Genomic DNA, 17197 nt, shown 5'->3' on the forward strand with positions numbered 1-17197 from the left:
TATTTTTTCTTCAATTATAAAAACAAAATATACAGCTCAATCTTTGTAATATCAATATTTAAAAAAAAAAAAAAAAAAAAAAAAAGGTAGTGGGGCTTCCAGGCACTTCGTGCCCTCTAGCCCCGAAGATGTTTAGTATAAATGAAGTTCTTATATACGGGTCTTCCAGGAGCTTTTCACAAATTATATATGTTTTCATGTTTTGTCAAGACTTCTTCGTAAAATCAGACAAAAATAATGTTTAGGGTAGAAGGTTAGATATAACCTCTTTTCTAACCTCTTTTCTACCCTCTTGAATTTTCAAGACTTCTTCGTACATGTTTTGTCACTTTTCTGTCACTTTTCAGGAAAAAACATTTTTATTATTATATATAAATGAATTTTACAAAACCTCCGTTACCGTTCTTTGGAAATAAGAGTAAATGTAAAGATATTATATTGAGAGAACTTAAGAAACTACCGAATGGTCTAACATTTGTAGATTTGTTCGGTGGAAGTTTCTATATATCCCATTTGTGCCATACTGTATTTCCTGACTCAAAGATTATATGCAATGACTTCGACAACTATATGAACCGTCTCAAACATATTCCAGACACTAACAAAATATTGAAAGAGTTAAAAGAAAAGATACCTATAGGTAAGATGGAACGTATACCATTAGATAAGAAAATATTGTGAGAGAGGTTTTGAAAAAAGCAGAATATATAGACTGGGATAGTATATCTGCTAGACTATTATATAGTGGTGCTATAAGAGTTCATGACATTGAAACACTTATGTCAAAAGTTTTATATCTTAACTATACAAATGTTTTCAAAGAGAACATAGAAAAATATATTGAGGGTATAGAGTTTGTGAGATGTCATTGGACAGAGTTGTATGAAAAATATAAAGACAAGGAAAATGTTTTCTTTATAGTAGACCCGCCGTTCTATAACACATGGGATTTTCAATACCAAGTAGACTGGACTTTGAACTCTTAGAAACTTTAGACGTTTTACATAACCATCCATGCTTTTACTTACATCCGATAAAAGTGGTTTGGAAAGTGTCATGAGATGGTTAGAGGACATACATGACTATGAGTTTAGATACGATAAGATAGAATATGAGAGAGGTCCTATAAACTGGAGAAAGTGTCATAACAAAGAAATTTTATTAGTAAGTAAATGTGGTTTGAAATAGGACTACTTGTTTTAGGTTTTTTCCATTGTGTCATTTATTTATTTGACGTGGCAGAAAGGTACAGAGAATATGAAGATGAACCAATGCCTGCAAATGTTCAGCATATGTACTCGTAAGAGATATTTTTATCTAATATTAAATGGACGCACAGAACTTAGCGAATGCACAGCAACCTGGACAACCAAACCCAGAGAATATTCCAAATGAAGTTAGAATACAAACTGCAATGGCAAACTATGGTCAAGTGCCAACAGATGTACAAATGCAAACTGCCATGTCAAATGACGCTGCGTTAGGTTTGCCACCATGGTATGCAAATATGAGATGGAAAGAGTTTTATACAAACCCTGAAGTGGGATATAAACAACTCTATGCAGATGACGCGAACACAGGAGTTGACCCAGAGTATGTTTTCTACCAGAGGAGAAATAGAATGTATGAGCTCCAGTTAAAGAATGCAATGGAACTCAGAAGGAAACGTAAGAGACTAGGCGGACATTAGATTTTTACATATAGTAAAATGGGTTTCTTTGGAAGAATAGGAAACTTCTTTCGAAATGTTGGAAGAGGTATATGGAATGGAATAAAAACCGTCGGAAGAGGAATTTGGAACGGAGTCAAAAATATTGGCAAAAGAGTAGGTCAGTTCGTTGGTATTATACCTAAAGACCCTGAACCAGAAGAGCAAGCTCCTGTTATACAACAGCCTGAACCTGCACCACAGTCTAGTTGGCAACCAAATCCAACACCTCAACCGTATTAAAAAATTATATTTTTACCGTTCGATAGTAGTTGTATATGAAACTAAGTTCTAAGTAAAACGCGTGGTATAATGGAATTATTCTCTTTCTTCCATCTGTAGTAAACCATACTTGAAAGTCTGAAATACTTCCACTTGGTGGTTCGTATAGCTTTGTAGGTTTTTCGTAAAAGTCATTTGCCAAGCATAAAAAAGAGTTTTGTGCACCAGAAAATGAAGCATGAACTATAATAGCATCTGAGTCGAAAACATTTTCATATGTTCCATTAGGGTTTTCGACTTCATAAAAGTTCGGGTGTACTGGATATTCTGCAGGCTGATTTAACATCCTCAAAAATCTATACCATGCCAAGTTGTTATATTTTGTAGAAATATAAACGTCTTCTCCAAGGTCTTCTATTCTATTGAATTTAACAGTTGCATTTTTCCTGTCATATATAATATCGAGATGGTACTCTCCTTCGTCAATGTTGTACTGTTTTGCATATTCGAGATAGATATCGTTTATTTTTTCTTGAAAAGCTTGAAGAGTTGTTTCTAAGTTTACAAGCAAATTCACTTGTAAAAGTTTTCCCTGTTCAAATTTCTCATACATACGTTTTTCTTTGTTATAGTATCGAACTTCAAAAGCGACCGTAAATGGGAAACCATGTATGGCTTCTGAAATGAATTTCATTCTACGAAAGCCAATAGCTTTTGTGACGGATGGGTCTCTTAACCATCTTAACGGGTAGTCAAAACGATAGCCTTCATGCTTTACGGTCTCTGTCTCAAACTTTTGACCGACATTCGTAAAAAGTTCATCTAATGGTTTAGTTGTAGCAACTCTTGAATTTTCTTTTTCTATTGAAAGCATATTTTATCTAGAATAAAAATGTCGAAAGAAACAGCGTCTATGAGAGAAATACAACACAACCGACAACTCATTATGCAAGCTCTAAATAAGAACACAACAAACTTTTCAAACTATTCTAAGATATCTGAGTCATTGAAAGAAGGAAACTTAAAACTGACAATAAACCCAATGACAGACGAGTTTCTATTTCAAGACAACAAGAACCATACTGTTTGTATAAATCCAACAAAAAGAACTTTAAACGAGAAACCTATAGATGAACTTCTTTTGAAGGCAGATATTGACAACAAAGCTGACAAAGAATATGTAGACGATGCAATAGCAAAAGAAGAAGAAAGAGCTAACAATGCTTATGCAACAAAAGAACATACTCATCCTGAACTAGCAGACAAAACATATGTTGACAATAAAATGTCAAGTGAAGTGACAAGAGCTGAAAACGAATATTCTAAAAAGACTCATACACATACCATTGCAAATATTACAAACTTACAAGAAACCTTAAACAGGAAAAGTGACGTTGGACATACACATACCATTGCAAATATTACAAACTTACAAGAAACCTTAAACAGGAAAAGTGACGTTGGACATACACATACATCTTCTGAAATAACAGACTTAAACGTTAGCCTTGAAAAGAAAGCAGATAAAACATATGTCAATGAAATATACCAAAGTTTAGTTGGAACAAAAAATATTGAAACTATTGTTGGTGACTTTTCTGTCAATGAAGAAAATAAATATTTTAGATGGCAGTTGGTACAGTCCTTAGAAAATGGTACACGGTATAAACTCATTCCGAAAAATAACAATGAAATGTATGTAAGCTATAAAAAGAACGATGGTACACAAGTTAAAGTTCCATTAGACAACAACTGTTACTTAAACATATATGGAGACGAACAAAAGAAATATTTAAGAGTTTATGAAATGACAGATATGACATTGCCTGACCCAGCTCCAGCACCATACTATTATGACTATGGTGTTGACGCACGTGTAGACCCAAAAAAGCAAACATTATATTTAGAATATTATAGATATAAAAGATATAATGCAATAGAAAAAACGAGAATAGTATATTATTATACAGATGACAGAAATAAATATTATAGTCAAGATTTTACCTACCCTGAAAACATAAGATTATATTATAAAAAATATTCTGACACAAACCAGAAGAAACCAGAAATAGTTACACTATATTTTAAGTTCAAAAGAGACAATCCTATATTATCTCATATGTTTGATTTAATGAACCCAGTAGGTTCTATTTATACATCTATGGATGCAAGATGTCCTCAAGTAATGTTTGGTGTTGGTGCATGGGAACAAATAGTCGACAGGTTTTTGTATTGTGCAAACTCTTCAAAGGAAACAGGTGGAAGTAAAAAGATATCTGTCGACAACTTGCCACCACATAGTCATTCTGGTACAACAAGTTCTAATGGAAACCATAGTCATAGGGTTTGCAAACAAGGATATAACACTGTTTCTCAGATTTCAATGGAAATTCAAGTTATGTCAAGAACTCATTTTCCAAACGACCCAGTAGACTGGAATGGAATGTGGACAGATACAACTGGAAACCACCAACATACTTTTACAACAACATCTACAGGAAATGGAACAGACTACATGCCACCTTACATGACAGTTTACGCATGGTATAGAATTGCTTAGTCGTCATTTTCAACTTCTTTAGCATATTCGTCAGGAGTTGTCTTATATTTGTTAGGAACTGTCTTTGAAAGTATACCACCTTGAACTTTGACAAGTTTGAAACGAGGTCTGACAATAGTAGTTTTATCTTCTGCTTGCAGTCTGTACATTTTGCCATGTTTGCCTAAAACTTCATAATATTCTCTTGTATACTTTCTTCTATTTTTACGAACACGAAGGTGAGTACCTGTCGGGTTCCCATTGTTGTCATAGTCAATAGTATTTTCATATGGGTCGCGTTTAGGTATTTCTATTTTTACTTTGTCACCTTTCTTAAGTTTGAAGCCTGGCATTCTTTCTTGTTTGTCTCTTTTGACTAAACTATTAAATATATAGTCTTTCTCTAAGTCGGGGTTGTTTTCATTTCTTCGGGGAGTGGTTTCCCAAACCTTTTTGTTTACGGCTATTGTAAATATTTAAAACTTGTCTCATCTTTGCCATGGAGAAATGTCTATATTTGTCGTCATATGACATTTCATCTACCTCACCACCTTGTGGTTGATTTAAATCTCTTAAGATTTTTATACAACTGTCAATGACACCAAGAGCAGAATGGTTTTGGTCGACAATGAAATATTGGTTTACATTTTTTGAACGCAGATAGTTTTTAATATCGTCTGATTTGAAAGAACTTTCACAGTCAGATGTCAGTTTTGTTGGATGGTATTTGTCAACGAATATTGTCAAAGCAGTTTTCACATCTAAAATATTTTTGGACTGCAATGGTATGGCTTCACAGTATCTTGTGTTTTGACCGACAAATATTAGCCAGTATGGTGGTCCATCTTCTCTATACCTCGGAATGTTTTCCAAGATATCCATAAACCAAGCATTTTGGTGTTGAACTAAAGATTTTTATCATGAGTGCTTTCTTTGTCGCTTTAGAAACATAGGGGTCCTTGTTTGGATTCGTCATTTTTTACCCTATAAGAAATGGGTTTATTTGGCGCATTAGCAGGAGTTGCATCCAGATTTTTGCCCGCAGTGGGAACAATAGCCAGAGGTGTATTTGGAGTTGGAAGGAAGATTTTGAGTACATTAGGTATACTTAAAGAGAAAGCACAACCTATTATACAAACTGTACAGAAAGGTTGGGAGGTAGCACGAGATGCAGCAAATCTTATTCCAAATCCTGAAACAAGAGGAAAAGTTCAAGGATGGATGGACAATGTAGGAAGAGAAGCAGGAAACTACTATAACAAAGCAAATGACTACTATAACCAAGCAGGACACTATATGGACCAAGGTGAAAGATTCTTTAACAGAGGATATAACCATGCACAACAATGGGTAAACAACAACCAACCGCAACCACCTCAAACGTGGGGAATGTAAATTTTTTACTGAGATGAAATGAACAATACAGCATGAGACAAATGGGTTCAAGATGGATTTGTCGACTTCCAGCAGTTACACAACCACGTGTTTGTCAAGTCCTCCCTATACCTCAGGAAGTTTTAGACCGACTTAAAAACCTAAACAACCAGTTGAAAACAAACCAAACTAAAATTTTTTACTGAGATGAAATGACGGAAGAAGTTGAAACGGTAGATTTGACACCACAAACAAAAGTTCAGAACCATTGTCAAAACCTGTCAAAGAACTTACAGATTGAAGAGAAAAATTCAATAATAGAAAGTGCCAGGTCTGGAAATACAAACCCTAACTATAAAGTCACTTTTCATAGAAATGGAACGGCTAGTATCTCAAAAAGAAACAGACTCTCACAAATAAAATATTGAAGTCTGAAGGAGTTATGAGACAACAGATGGAAGTATTCTTCACTGACCAACAGTTCATTATAGAACATCTCATTGACTTAGAGTCGAAATATTCTAAACTTTACAACAAACACAAAAAGTTGAAAGGAAAACAAAAACAAATGGCATATGATATTTACGAAGATGTTGACGACACAACCATACCTGCAAGTGAGGTAAAGTCAGGTGAACCGAAAAGTGACGAAAAACCGATAGAAGAAGGGGAGCCAAAAACTGAAGATAAACCAAAACCAAAGTTTAGTTTCCAAACTAAACCAAGTCAACCTTCATTAGCTGGTATGGGTTGGCGTCAAAGGCTTCTGGTAGCGGGAGGTTATGTTAAGTAAAGAAAAAAATATTTTTTTATTTTTATTTGAAATGTACGCTGAGTTTGTTGGAGAAGACCGTTGGGAAACTTGTTTGTTAGATGAGAAATATGAAATGGCATACCATTTAAAATAAAACATTTTTTCAAAAAAAAATATTTTTTTATTTTATTTGAAATGTACGCTGAGTTTGTTGGAGAAGACCGTTGGGAAACTTGTTTGTTAGATGAGAAATATGAAATTCACTGTTGTGAGTCATTTGAAGTCAGAAACAAAGAGACAAAAAGAGTTTTAAGCGAATGGAGCGAAATAACGGATATACTACTATGAAGATGGGTGGAAAACACTATTTTAAACATGTTGTCATTGCAACTCATTTTATACCGAATCCTAACAATTTACCTTTTGTAGACCATATAAACCGTATAAGAAACGACAATAGACTTGAGAACTTGCGTTGGGTCACTCGTTCTGAAAACAATAAGAACAAAAGCAAATTTCGAGATATTGTATTCGAATTTGTCGACGAACTAGAAGATGAAACAATTGAAATTACAGACTATGGCAAGCATACGCTTGAGTTTTACTACTATAGCGAAGAACAAGACTCTTTCTACTTTTATACCGGCGTAAACTATAGGAAATTACAAGTATGTTTTACTAAGGAAGGCTATGCTTATGTAAACGCTAGAGATGCAGATGGAAAATACGTTAGACTATATCTTAACAAATTCAAGAAGCTATATGGCATACCATTTTAAAAAAAACATTTTTTTATTTTTATAAAAATGCCCCCATATAGAATGGATAGAAAATCTGCTAGAATAAAAGCAGAGTTAGAAAGATATGGCTGGAGAGTTTCGAAGAAGTTTAAATATAGGAAGGGAAGACCCATAAAAGTCTATGACAAACTGGCTGGTCTGACCTACGAAATGGACTTAGAAACAGCACGCGCAAACTATCCAAACAGATTAGAGAGGTTAGAAGAAGAACGTCTTATGAACTTGCCTTTCAATGTTAGTGAACCTCAAGTTGAAGGACAGGACGGCTTTGCCAGATTCTACTGGAAACATAACGAACAATTGCATCCTTTGAGAAGGAAAAAAGGAAAGGGTGAAGATGCACATGCTCCCATGGAAAGAACAAGATATGCATATGAAAAGTATCGTGAAGTTAGAAGTCAAATTACATCTGGTCGAACCTTTACAGTAAACTTTGACGAAGGAAAGAACAAAGAAGGCTTCATGGGTGTACTTGCTGCCATTCAAGACGGAAATAAGAAAGGATATAACCTCAGATTGACCATAACAGATTTGGACGGTCACATTTACTATGCACATGGCAATGTCACAACAGCCGCACAACTTCTTGACGCTTTCAAGACTACAAAGAGAGAACAAATGTTTGACTCCGACTCAGACATTTTGAATGCAATTGAAGGAATTGTAAGCGTGAAGTTCGAATGGTACCAACCTAACCCTCAAGCAGTCAGACAACTTGTTTGTTAGATGAGAAATATGAAATGGCATACTTTTTTAAAACATTTTTTTTAAAACAGTATATTTTTACATATATTAAATGTTTCAGGTTGAAAAACAAAGAACAAAAGCAGCAGATACAAAACCGTTAGACTATATCTTCACAAACGCCGGTATGACTATTTCAGATGAAGAAATTTCATCCGGTGCTTACAGGTTTGACTTTCCAATTCGTTGGCTTCAAAGTCCTTCAGATGCAAAGGCAATAGGATTTAGAAGAGTTTTGTTTTCAAAAAGAACTAACGCGTTTATGTTTGCGGTATATTTTCATGGTCAGTATAGAGGTCATGATGGTCTACTAGACAAATTTGATGAAATGAGAATCTTTACAGTTCGTTCAGACGAAAATCTTGAAAAAACTCTAAATGACTTTCAAACTCAAATAAACAAATACTACTGGGAATTTCAAGAAAAATACGATTCTTTACTAAATGGAACATACTATCTGAAACTAGAATATGACAAGATGAACTCCACAGTTTCATTTCAAAGGATTGAAAATAACCCTCCAAGAGATACACAGTTTTTATTTTGGCAAGTAGACAAACGTTCTTGGGCACAATTTCTTCGGTTACTAAACCAGAACGAACCATTACCACCTGACGGTCCGTTCTGGTTTATACGCCCACCAACAGATTTGACAGTTTATAGAAACGTGTTTGACCCTCAAAATGTTATGTGTCATGCAAGTTTTAGTTCAAGCAACAATAGTTTTCTTTGTATTGGTAAGGACTTTTATGACTTTGCTTCTAAATTTACGAACCACCGAGTAACAGTTTCTCTGACTTTCAAGTTTGGTTCACAACAAATGGTGTGCAACATATTGTTCCATTGTACTACGACTTTTATCTCGAATTGTCTTTCATATATAACTACGGAGAAGTGCTGAAAAAGTATTGAAAAAAGAGTTTTGGTTAGATGTTTTTTTAGGTGTGCCTATGTGCCTATGTGCCTCGGTCATTTTAACTTCTCTGAAAAAGTGTGACAACACGACATTTTGACAACATCGTAGAAAACACACAAAACTCTTGAATTTTGTATAAAAAAAAGCAACCCGCGGAATTCCGGCGGTTGGTATATTCTTCACAAAATGCTTGTTTTGAGGTCGAGCCACTTTTGGCTCCACCGTATTTTTCAACCAAAACTCATGAATTTACACCAAAAAATATATTTTAGGTGGAACCAGGTCACCAGGTCACCAGGTAATTTTAACTTCTCTGAAAAAGCGAGACAACATGACATTTTGACAACATCGTAGAAAACACACAAAACTCTTGAATTGTATAAAAAGCAACCGTCGGAATTCCGGCGGTTGGTATATTCTTCACAAAATGCTTGTTTTGAGGTCGAGCCACAAACGGATGTCCGACGGTTAAGCCACAAACGAATGTCCGACGGTTAAGCCACAAACGATGTCCGACGTCCACCAAAAAATATTTTTTTATTTTTATTGTAAGAACAGAAATGTCAGTCGAAGCAAAAACGTTCACGAACAAATCTAATGGCGAAACATTCACAAAAGGCACTTAACGGTATTGAAGTCTTACGTAGAGACAAGGATGGTTATATAAATGCAACAAATATGTCAGCAGTTTAGGAAAGACTTTAGAAGGTTGTTGGAAAATAAGTCCTGGGAAGAGTATTTTAAGGCATTTTGTGAAGAATATACCACCGCCGGAATTCCGCGGTTGCTTTTTATACAATGTTAATGCAGGAATTCCCGATGAAATCAAACAGGTTAGAGGAATGTATGTAGACCCAAGACTCGTAAACTATATTGCAATGTGGGCTTCTCCAAAATATTGTATAGCAGTTGGAAAAATTATGGACTCCATAGACAAGAAAGTTCATGAGAAGTTAGATGAAGAAGAACTTGAAGATACAGTAGAGAATGCAAAACCTTTGTTTGAAGAAGAAGTTAGAAAAATGCATGAAAAACAAATAGAACATGAACGTGAGATATGTTCTGGTTATAGAGACTCCATACGAACTAGACCAATGGGAACAAGAAGATTTAAAGAGAGAATTTAGAGAATATGAACTCGCTAAGATAGCATTAGAAGCTGCAGAAAAGAAGTTAAAAGCTTGGGGTCGTTTTGTACAAAAATATTGTGAGTAAATGAACCATTTTGTTGCTGAATTCAATAAAAATATATTTTAGGGTAGAAGGTTAGATATAACCTGTCTTCTACCCTCTTTTCTACCCTCTTGAATTTTCATGATTTCATCGTAAATGTTTTGTCAAGACTTCTTCGTACATGTTTTGTCAAGACTTCTTCGTACATGTTTTGTCAAGACTTCTTCGTACATGTTTTCTAACCTCATGAGTTTTCCCGAAATAAAAAATAAAGTTGGTTTTTTTAAAAAAATATTTTTTTATTTTTATTGTAAGAACATGTTAGCAACAACAGCACCAAACTCGTTAGTCATGAACCCAACTTCAATGTTAGTAGAGATGAAAAGCTTCATTCCTTCTTCATATACTTTTGAGACAGAAATCCAGAAGATAAAGCAAGAACTTTTAACAAGTACTTTGGACTGTTGTGCGAAAGATGAACCAAATGAACAGTATCTTTATGAAATGCAGGATATTATTGACCATCTACCTAAACTTCCTGAAATCCAACAACAAAAGCTTACTATTCCAGAATTCGATGAAATAGAAGTCAAAGCAACTGACTCAGTAGAAATAAAGAAGTTCATACGAAAGGTAAACTATGAGTTTCTTGGATTTCATTGCAACCATAAGTCATGGACAAAGATTGCGACATGGTATATAAGAATGTTCTGACATATATAAATCTGGAATTTAAGACCTACGACAACTTTGTTTCGTTAGCTGCAAAATGTGTATGGCAGATAAGAGATAAAGATAGAAGAGGTAAGATATGGAATGAACAGATAAAACCAACTGCTTCAGATTTAAAGAAAACCATTGACGCCTTGGTTGTTTTAGCAGGTAAGGTTTCAGAATATAACGCAAAGTTGAACCCACAATGTTCTAAATGTAAAGCAGCAATGAGGAAATATAACTACTCCGTCAAAGAGATAGAACGTATGAGAAACGACTATGCAGACTTAAAGACAGAAATGTCAAACAATGAGTTTGAAACAGTTGGAAAGATAGACAATGACACCAAAGTGGTTAGAATAGGTGATTTAAACGTAAGATACTCAAAGAAATACAACAAATATTCTTTGTCAGACATTTTATCTCCATCTGGAAAGAAAGCAAAGGACTGGGTTAGAATTGCTTCTACTCAGAAAATTTTGACAAGAAATCCTGAGCTTATGATATCGGTAAGATTCTATGGAACTACAGCATATCTTATAGACAAAAGTCTTATACCAATAGTTTTGTTATGGATTGACCCAGTTGTTGGATATAACTTCATAACATATGGTTTATTCGACTCAGAACGTTGCAGTGAAGGCTTACTTTACATCGTTCAGAAACCGAAGGACTTCAACACAAAAAGATATAAGATAGGAAGGACATATAATATAACTCTAAGATATGACAGTACAGTCAATAGAGTCAAGGTTGTGTTAGTTAACGATATGAGAGCTGCTGAAACAGAACTACTTGAAAAGTTTGAGAAAATGTATGGTGCTCCCATAAAAGGTAAAGAAACGTTTGAAGTAGATGAGATAGATAAAGCTATAAAATTATTTGACGAAGTTGCTGAAAAATACATGTAAAAATAACGTTTACCATGTAAAACGCTTATAAAATAACTGGGGTAGAAAAGAGGGTAGAAGACAGGTTATATCTAACCTTCTACCCTAAAATATATTTTTGCTGAATTCAGCACAAAAATCTGAGTAAAATGGCATAAGATTGCTTACCATGTAAAACCGAGAGAAGAGATTCCGTACGAAAACAGTGAAGCACAGCGAGTAGGTAAGAAAACGTAGTCGCCAAAACTCTATGAAAATCGTGAAAATTCTCTAGACCGTTTTTTTCCCTACTCGCCAAAACTCTATGAAAATCATGAATTTCCTTAAGATACAAGATAGAAAAAATAAAGTTAATTTTATTTTTTTTTATTTTTTTATTTTGTATGTAAAGACAGATATGTCAACAACAGAGAACACAACAACTGCTATCGTTCATGAAGCTATAAATGAAGAATATGAGTACATACAGTTTAACAAACAACTCCGTCTCATTCGTTCGGTCAAAGATGACATGTACCAAATGCAAAGTATTTTGACAGCATGTTTTGCTCCAGATACTAAGAAACCACAAGACTGGTTTAGGAACCAAAGCACACAAGAATTTTTGAGCGAAGCACAGCGAGACATACTTTTTTCTGAAAACAGTGAAGAACAGCGAGTAAGTAAAAAATCTTACTCGCCAAAACTCTATGAAAATCGTGAAAAATTGCCAAACGGTTTGAGAGGATATTATGTACATAGACTTCTTGTAAATGCTGTTGCAATGTGGGCTTCGCCTCGTTATGCTTGGAATATTTACAGACTTCTTGACGAAATTCACAGACAAGAACGTGAAGAGCTAGAGAACAAGCTTGAAGCAAAAGACAAAAGCATTCAGAAAAGAATACCACGTTCGGTACCAAAAGGAAAGGAAAAGAACTATAAGTATATGATTTACACTGAAGAGATGGAAAATGAAGAAGACAGAGATATGGTTATGTTGCATTTAGTCAGAAGAAACAACAAAAGCTTTTACGACCTTGCTAAGATTTACAAATCTGACAGAAATTGGTTCTATCGCGAAAACTTACCGATTTCAATGACACCAAATGAAGATGTTAAACAGATAGTTCAAGATACGTTACCTCAAACACACTATGATATGAAAGGTTGTACAATACTTACCTTCAAAGAAGATTTGCCGCTACTGAAGGAAAAAATAACAGAGTATTTTGACAACTTCAAACAAGCAGAGTAAATGAACCATTTATTTTTCAAGCTTGACTTTTACATTCTGCCTGAGGAAGTCTTTAACAAGCTCGTTAATTTCAATTAGATAAATTGCTTCGTCTAAGGGGTCAAGCTCCATACTGAGTCAGTACAATATTGTACTTTTTCAAGACAATGTTGTATAAATTCAGTACAATATTGTACTTTTTCAAGACAATGTTGTATAAATTCAGTACAATATTGTACTTTTTCAGAACAATGTTGTATAAATTCAGTACAATGTTGTACTTTTTCAAGACAATGTTGTACTTTTTCAAGACAATATTGTACTTTTTCAAGACAATATTGTACTTTTTCAAGACAATATTGTACTTTTTCAAGACAATGTTGTACTTTTTCAAGACAATATTGTACTTTTTCAAGACAATGTTGTATAAATTCAGTACAATATTGTACTTTTTCAAGACAATGTTGTATAAATTCAGTACAATGTCTCTCAAATTTGAGTACAGCTGTACTTTTTCAGAACAAGTCTTGAACTTTTTCAGAACAATGTTGTACTTTTTCAGAACAATGTTGTACTTTTTCAAGACAATGTTGTACTTTTTCAAGACAATATTGTACTTTTTCAAGACAATATTGTACTTTTTCAAGACAATATTGTACTTTTTCAAGACAATGTTGTATAAATTCAGTACAATATTGTACTTTTTCAAGACAATGTTGTATAAATTCAGTACAATATTGTACTTTTTCAGAACAATGTTGTATAAATTCAGTACAATGTCTCTCAAATTTGAGTACAGCTGTACTTTTTCAGAACAAGTCTTGAACTTTTTCAGAACAATGTTGTACTTTTTCAGAACAATGTTGTACTTTTTCAGAACAATGTTGTACTTTTTCAAGACAATATTGTACTGAATAAGTACAATATTATATTGTTTCAGAACAAAGACGGTTAAGACACAAACGAATGTCCGACGTTCCTCTTCCTGAATGTCTTCCAAAGCCAGAAGAACCGACAGCCCCAGCACCACAACAGACTAAGACTCAAACTCTTTATTTTTCAAGCTTGACTTTTTACAATTTGAACTTTGTTCGCGTAGATGTGAATTCTGAAAGAAGTATGAGGGTCTTGTATGACTTTGTACTTCTCCCATAGTTCATGTCTGTCAAACTTACCTGCCATGGACTCTTTCATAAGTTCCATGAAATCGTCTTCGGACAATCCAGGGAAAAGTATGATATCAGTAAGTATTCTTTTAACATCCTTACTTAAACTCTTTGCTGTCTGTACACAAATGACAACTGAGATGTTAAAGTGTCTGAGCTTCTTAAGAATTCGACACATGTCTTGTTCTCTGTTCTTTAACAAAGGATGAGAAGCAAAGTCATCTAAGATAAGAAGACATCTGTGAGGGTAAGTCTTCCAATCGTAAGATTGCAATTTCTTCGAAATGTATTCTATCTCTTTCTGTTTGTTTCTGAAGTGTTTCTTCTCTAATATTCTCTGCATTTCCTCATTTGGGTCTTTAAACTTCGAATTGACATACTCATTTATAGCATTGTACTTCAAAACTCTTCTTTGGTACTTCTTTATCCAATCTAACAACTCAGAGTCTTTTATACATACTAACTTAGACTTTTTTATAATATCTTTGAACGAATTTACGGTTTGGTCAAATTGACCAGAAGTACTACAAATGACTACTAACTCATAGAATGGGTTCTTCTCATCTAGTTCTTGTTGTTGTGCAGCCATTTTAAGATAAGTGAAAGTCTTACCCGACCCAGGTGGTGCGATTAGACCTGTTATACCATTCTGAGCAAATAAGAACTTGTCATGTATGGGTTTTATCTGAGCATTTTCTAACTTCCTCTTGTTCTTGTTTAAAACATTCTCAAATTTCTTGTCAATGTCAGCAAACTTTTTTTCTAACATATTTTTAGAAAAATTAAAATTTTTATCTTTTTGAAAATGTCTAGCGATTTCGCTATCTATATTCGAGACAAGCTTTTCGACAGCAAAACATCTGTCGACCATAAAATCTTACATAGTGTAAACAAGAAAGGGGAATTTGTTCTAAAGTTCTGTTTCTGGGAATATGACAAGAACCATAAAACCTTAAGCAGAGAAGTCTTTAAGTTTGTCAATGACAGACTTGTTGACAGAGATGACGCCGATTGGAAAGATGAAGTCCAACAAAAGTTCTTAGAATGCAAAGAAGGCACATGCGCTGTTCTTGAAGATGAAATAGAAAACAGAATAGAAGAGCTATTAAAGGACAAAGACCTTTTACATAAATATGGTTGCGCCAAATTTGACATAACTCCACCAGAGAAGAAGAAGAAGAAGAGAGAAAAGAAAGAAAAGAAAGTAGAAGAAGAGAAGAAAGAGCCAGAGCCAGAGCCAGAGAAAAAGAAATTTGACATGTAAAAATAAAATTTTATTTTTAGAACATTTCTGGGTCAATGTCAATGTTCTCTTCCTCTTTAGGAGCAAACACTGGCTTAGACTCTAAAATCTTTTTACCCAATTTACCTTGAACTTCAACTATCTTAGACTCATAATATTCATAGTCGTCTGCTTTCTTTGGTTCATAAGGTATAACAAGTTTGTATGCTTTGCCTTCTTTAAGGTTTGAAAACCTTCTGTCAAAATTTTCTTTGACTGCTAACAAACCTTCTATGTCTAAGTCTTCAAATTTCGCACCATTTTTAGTCACAATAGCAAACTTAACTGGTTCGATGTTCCAAACTTTGTCAAATGTAGACTTTTCAAAATGGTAGAAGTAAACATTCAAATAAGCGAATGGGTCTAGTTCTTCTTTGACTTCTGTCATGTACTTGTTGACTGAAATATATTTCGTCATCTTTTCTATCGGATAAAAAAATATTTTTTTTAAATTTACTCAGAAAAATTTTTCTTTGTATATACGCCGTTCTGAACATCTAAAAGACTTTTGACATTTGCCAAGAATGTTCGTTTAGAAGCTGCCATATAACCATATTCTTGACAATACTGTTTATACGAATCGTACAATGACTTTTCATCTAAACACTCAAAGTTAGTCTCATCTATAAACAGTTCATATACACTCTTGTTTGCTTCTAACAATGTTTGTCTTTCTTCGGTATGTGGAATTTGTCTTGGATTGAACTTTGAAATATCTAATGTCATAAAATATGAGAACAAGTGGTTGTAAAAGTTAGGTGTCAAAGTTTCTGCTAAGTCGTCAAAATATTCTGTATCTTGCATATGAGAATCTGACGTTCTGACAACTACATATCTTCTGTCAGAACTTTCTAACTTCATCGGAACAACATTGTTTGAAACCATGACGAAGTTTGCAACATTTTCACAAACTCTTTGGTCTCTATACTTTCTTTCAACAACTCCAACTTTGTCTGTTATAAGACTCTTCAAAGCATCTGAGTTTAAAACCTTTGTTGTATCTATACTTTGAAGTTCGTTACATACTATAAGTTTCATATTCTCTATTGAAGAGTTAAATTTACCGCAGATGTTTTCTAAGTTTGTCATATTAGGGTTCGAATAGCCCTCTAACAGTTTGCACAAAATATCTGTAAAGAAAGTGTTCTTACCAGTTCCTTGTTTTCCAATTATAATGAGAGCAGTTTCATTCTTAGCACTTGGATGTTGTAAGATGTTTGCAAACCAACATAAGATATACTCATAGACTCTTTCGTTTCCATTGCATATAATTTCTTTGACATGGTCTAACCAAGCTTCTATAACATTTTCTTTCCATTCTACTTGTTCGTATTTATATCCAGTGAAGATAGAATAGAAGTTTGGAGATGGTGTATAGAACTTTATACCACGAACTGAAAAATCTTCTAACTTTGACAATAAGATATCCCAAGCATCTAACATCTTCATTCCAACTTGTACGACTTTTATTTTCTTAAGTTTCTGTCTACATTCTTGTTCAGACACTATTGTTGCTCTTGGTTTGTTAAAGACAACATCCCATTCTTTCATGACATAACATTCTGGGGCAGAGTCAACATAAATGACTAAACGTTTCAAATTCTCGACTGCTTTGTTATAGTCTCTAAATGGACACATATTTCTGAACGCTTGGAAGTCATAAAAATCTGAAACATCTATTCTGTACATTTTTATAAAA

At 34.0% G+C, this 17197-nt stretch overlaps 13 protein-coding genes and 2 pseudogenes across 15 annotated transcripts, besides 1 other annotated feature; 11 read left to right on the forward strand and 4 right to left on the reverse strand.

Moving 5' to 3' along the window:
• Window positions 1-60: 60 nt before the first annotated feature.
• Window positions 61-17197: part of a mobile genetic element that runs on past the window's edge.
• On the forward strand, window positions 1328-1690 carry TVAGG3_0443930 (uncharacterized protein; the record flags this gene model as incomplete). The annotated part of the gene is made up of 1 exon (XM_001308404.1): window positions 1328-1690. One exon carries the CDS (start codon window positions 1328-1330, stop codon window positions 1688-1690), a length of 363 nt encoding a protein of 120 aa, XP_001308405.1.
• TVAGG3_0443940 (uncharacterized protein) lies at window positions 1956-2804 on the reverse strand (the record flags this gene model as incomplete). Its single annotated transcript, XM_001308406.1, has 1 exon — window positions 1956-2804. The coding sequence occupies one exon, from the start codon at window positions 2802-2804 to the stop codon at window positions 1956-1958; it is 849 nt and encodes a 282-aa protein (XP_001308407.1).
• On the forward strand, window positions 2823-4490 carry TVAGG3_0443950 (phage tail repeat-like family; the record flags this gene model as incomplete). Its single annotated transcript, XM_001308407.1, has 1 exon — window positions 2823-4490. One exon carries the CDS (start codon window positions 2823-2825, stop codon window positions 4488-4490), a length of 1668 nt encoding a protein of 555 aa, XP_001308408.1.
• TVAGG3_0443960 (uncharacterized protein) lies at window positions 5463-5864 on the forward strand (the record flags this gene model as incomplete). The annotated part of the gene is made up of 1 exon (XM_051234319.1): window positions 5463-5864. The coding sequence occupies one exon, from the start codon at window positions 5463-5465 to the stop codon at window positions 5862-5864; it is 402 nt and encodes a 133-aa protein (XP_051104049.1).
• Window positions 6056-6636, forward strand: TVAGG3_0443970 (annotated as a pseudogene). Its single transcript has one exon. A coding segment is annotated over exon 1 (581 nt).
• Window positions 6948-7376, forward strand: TVAGG3_0443980 (His-Me finger endonucleases family; the record flags this gene model as incomplete). Its single annotated transcript, XM_051234320.1, has 1 exon — window positions 6948-7376. The coding sequence occupies one exon, from the start codon at window positions 6948-6950 to the stop codon at window positions 7374-7376; it is 429 nt and encodes a 142-aa protein (XP_051104050.1).
• TVAGG3_0443990 (uncharacterized protein) lies at window positions 7419-7694 on the forward strand (the record flags this gene model as incomplete). The annotated part of the gene is made up of 1 exon (XM_051234321.1): window positions 7419-7694. A coding segment is annotated over one exon (276 nt), but the record flags the coding sequence as incomplete, so codon positions are not given.
• On the forward strand, window positions 9900-10272 carry TVAGG3_0444000 (annotated as a pseudogene). The gene has a single exon. A coding segment is annotated over exon 1 (373 nt).
• On the forward strand, window positions 11445-11855 carry TVAGG3_0444010 (organellar and viral DNA polymerase type B; the record flags this gene model as incomplete). The annotated part of the gene is made up of 1 exon (XM_051234322.1): window positions 11445-11855. One exon carries the CDS (start codon window positions 11445-11447, stop codon window positions 11853-11855), a length of 411 nt encoding a protein of 136 aa, XP_051104052.1.
• On the forward strand, window positions 12232-13036 carry TVAGG3_0444020 (KilA, N-terminal/APSES-type HTH, DNA-binding family; the record flags this gene model as incomplete). Its single annotated transcript, XM_051234323.1, has 1 exon — window positions 12232-13036. A coding segment is annotated over one exon (805 nt), but the record flags the coding sequence as incomplete, so codon positions are not given.
• TVAGG3_0444030 (heavy chain-related family) lies at window positions 13323-13939 on the forward strand (the record flags this gene model as incomplete). Its single annotated transcript, XM_051234324.1, has 1 exon — window positions 13323-13939. A coding segment is annotated over one exon (617 nt), but the record flags the coding sequence as incomplete, so codon positions are not given.
• TVAGG3_0444040 (protein of unknown function, DUF4106 family) lies at window positions 14110-14805 on the reverse strand (the record flags this gene model as incomplete). Its single annotated transcript, XM_051234325.1, has 1 exon — window positions 14110-14805. The coding sequence occupies one exon, from the start codon at window positions 14803-14805 to the stop codon at window positions 14110-14112; it is 696 nt and encodes a 231-aa protein (XP_051104055.1).
• On the forward strand, window positions 15022-15480 carry TVAGG3_0444050 (uncharacterized protein; the record flags this gene model as incomplete). The annotated part of the gene is made up of 1 exon (XM_051234326.1): window positions 15022-15480. One exon carries the CDS (start codon window positions 15022-15024, stop codon window positions 15478-15480), a length of 459 nt encoding a protein of 152 aa, XP_051104056.1.
• On the reverse strand, window positions 15497-15916 carry TVAGG3_0444060 (protein of unknown function, DUF4108 family; the record flags this gene model as incomplete). Its single annotated transcript, XM_051234327.1, has 1 exon — window positions 15497-15916. One exon carries the CDS (start codon window positions 15914-15916, stop codon window positions 15497-15499), a length of 420 nt encoding a protein of 139 aa, XP_051104057.1.
• On the reverse strand, window positions 15952-17187 carry TVAGG3_0444070 (uncharacterized protein; the record flags this gene model as incomplete). The annotated part of the gene is made up of 1 exon (XM_051234328.1): window positions 15952-17187. One exon carries the CDS (start codon window positions 17185-17187, stop codon window positions 15952-15954), a length of 1236 nt encoding a protein of 411 aa, XP_051104058.1.

Source organism: Trichomonas vaginalis, chromosome V (genome assembly GCF_026262505.1).
Source record: "Trichomonas vaginalis G3 chromosome V, whole genome shotgun sequence".
Classification (NCBI taxonomy): Eukaryota; Parabasalia; order Trichomonadida; family Trichomonadidae; genus Trichomonas; species Trichomonas vaginalis.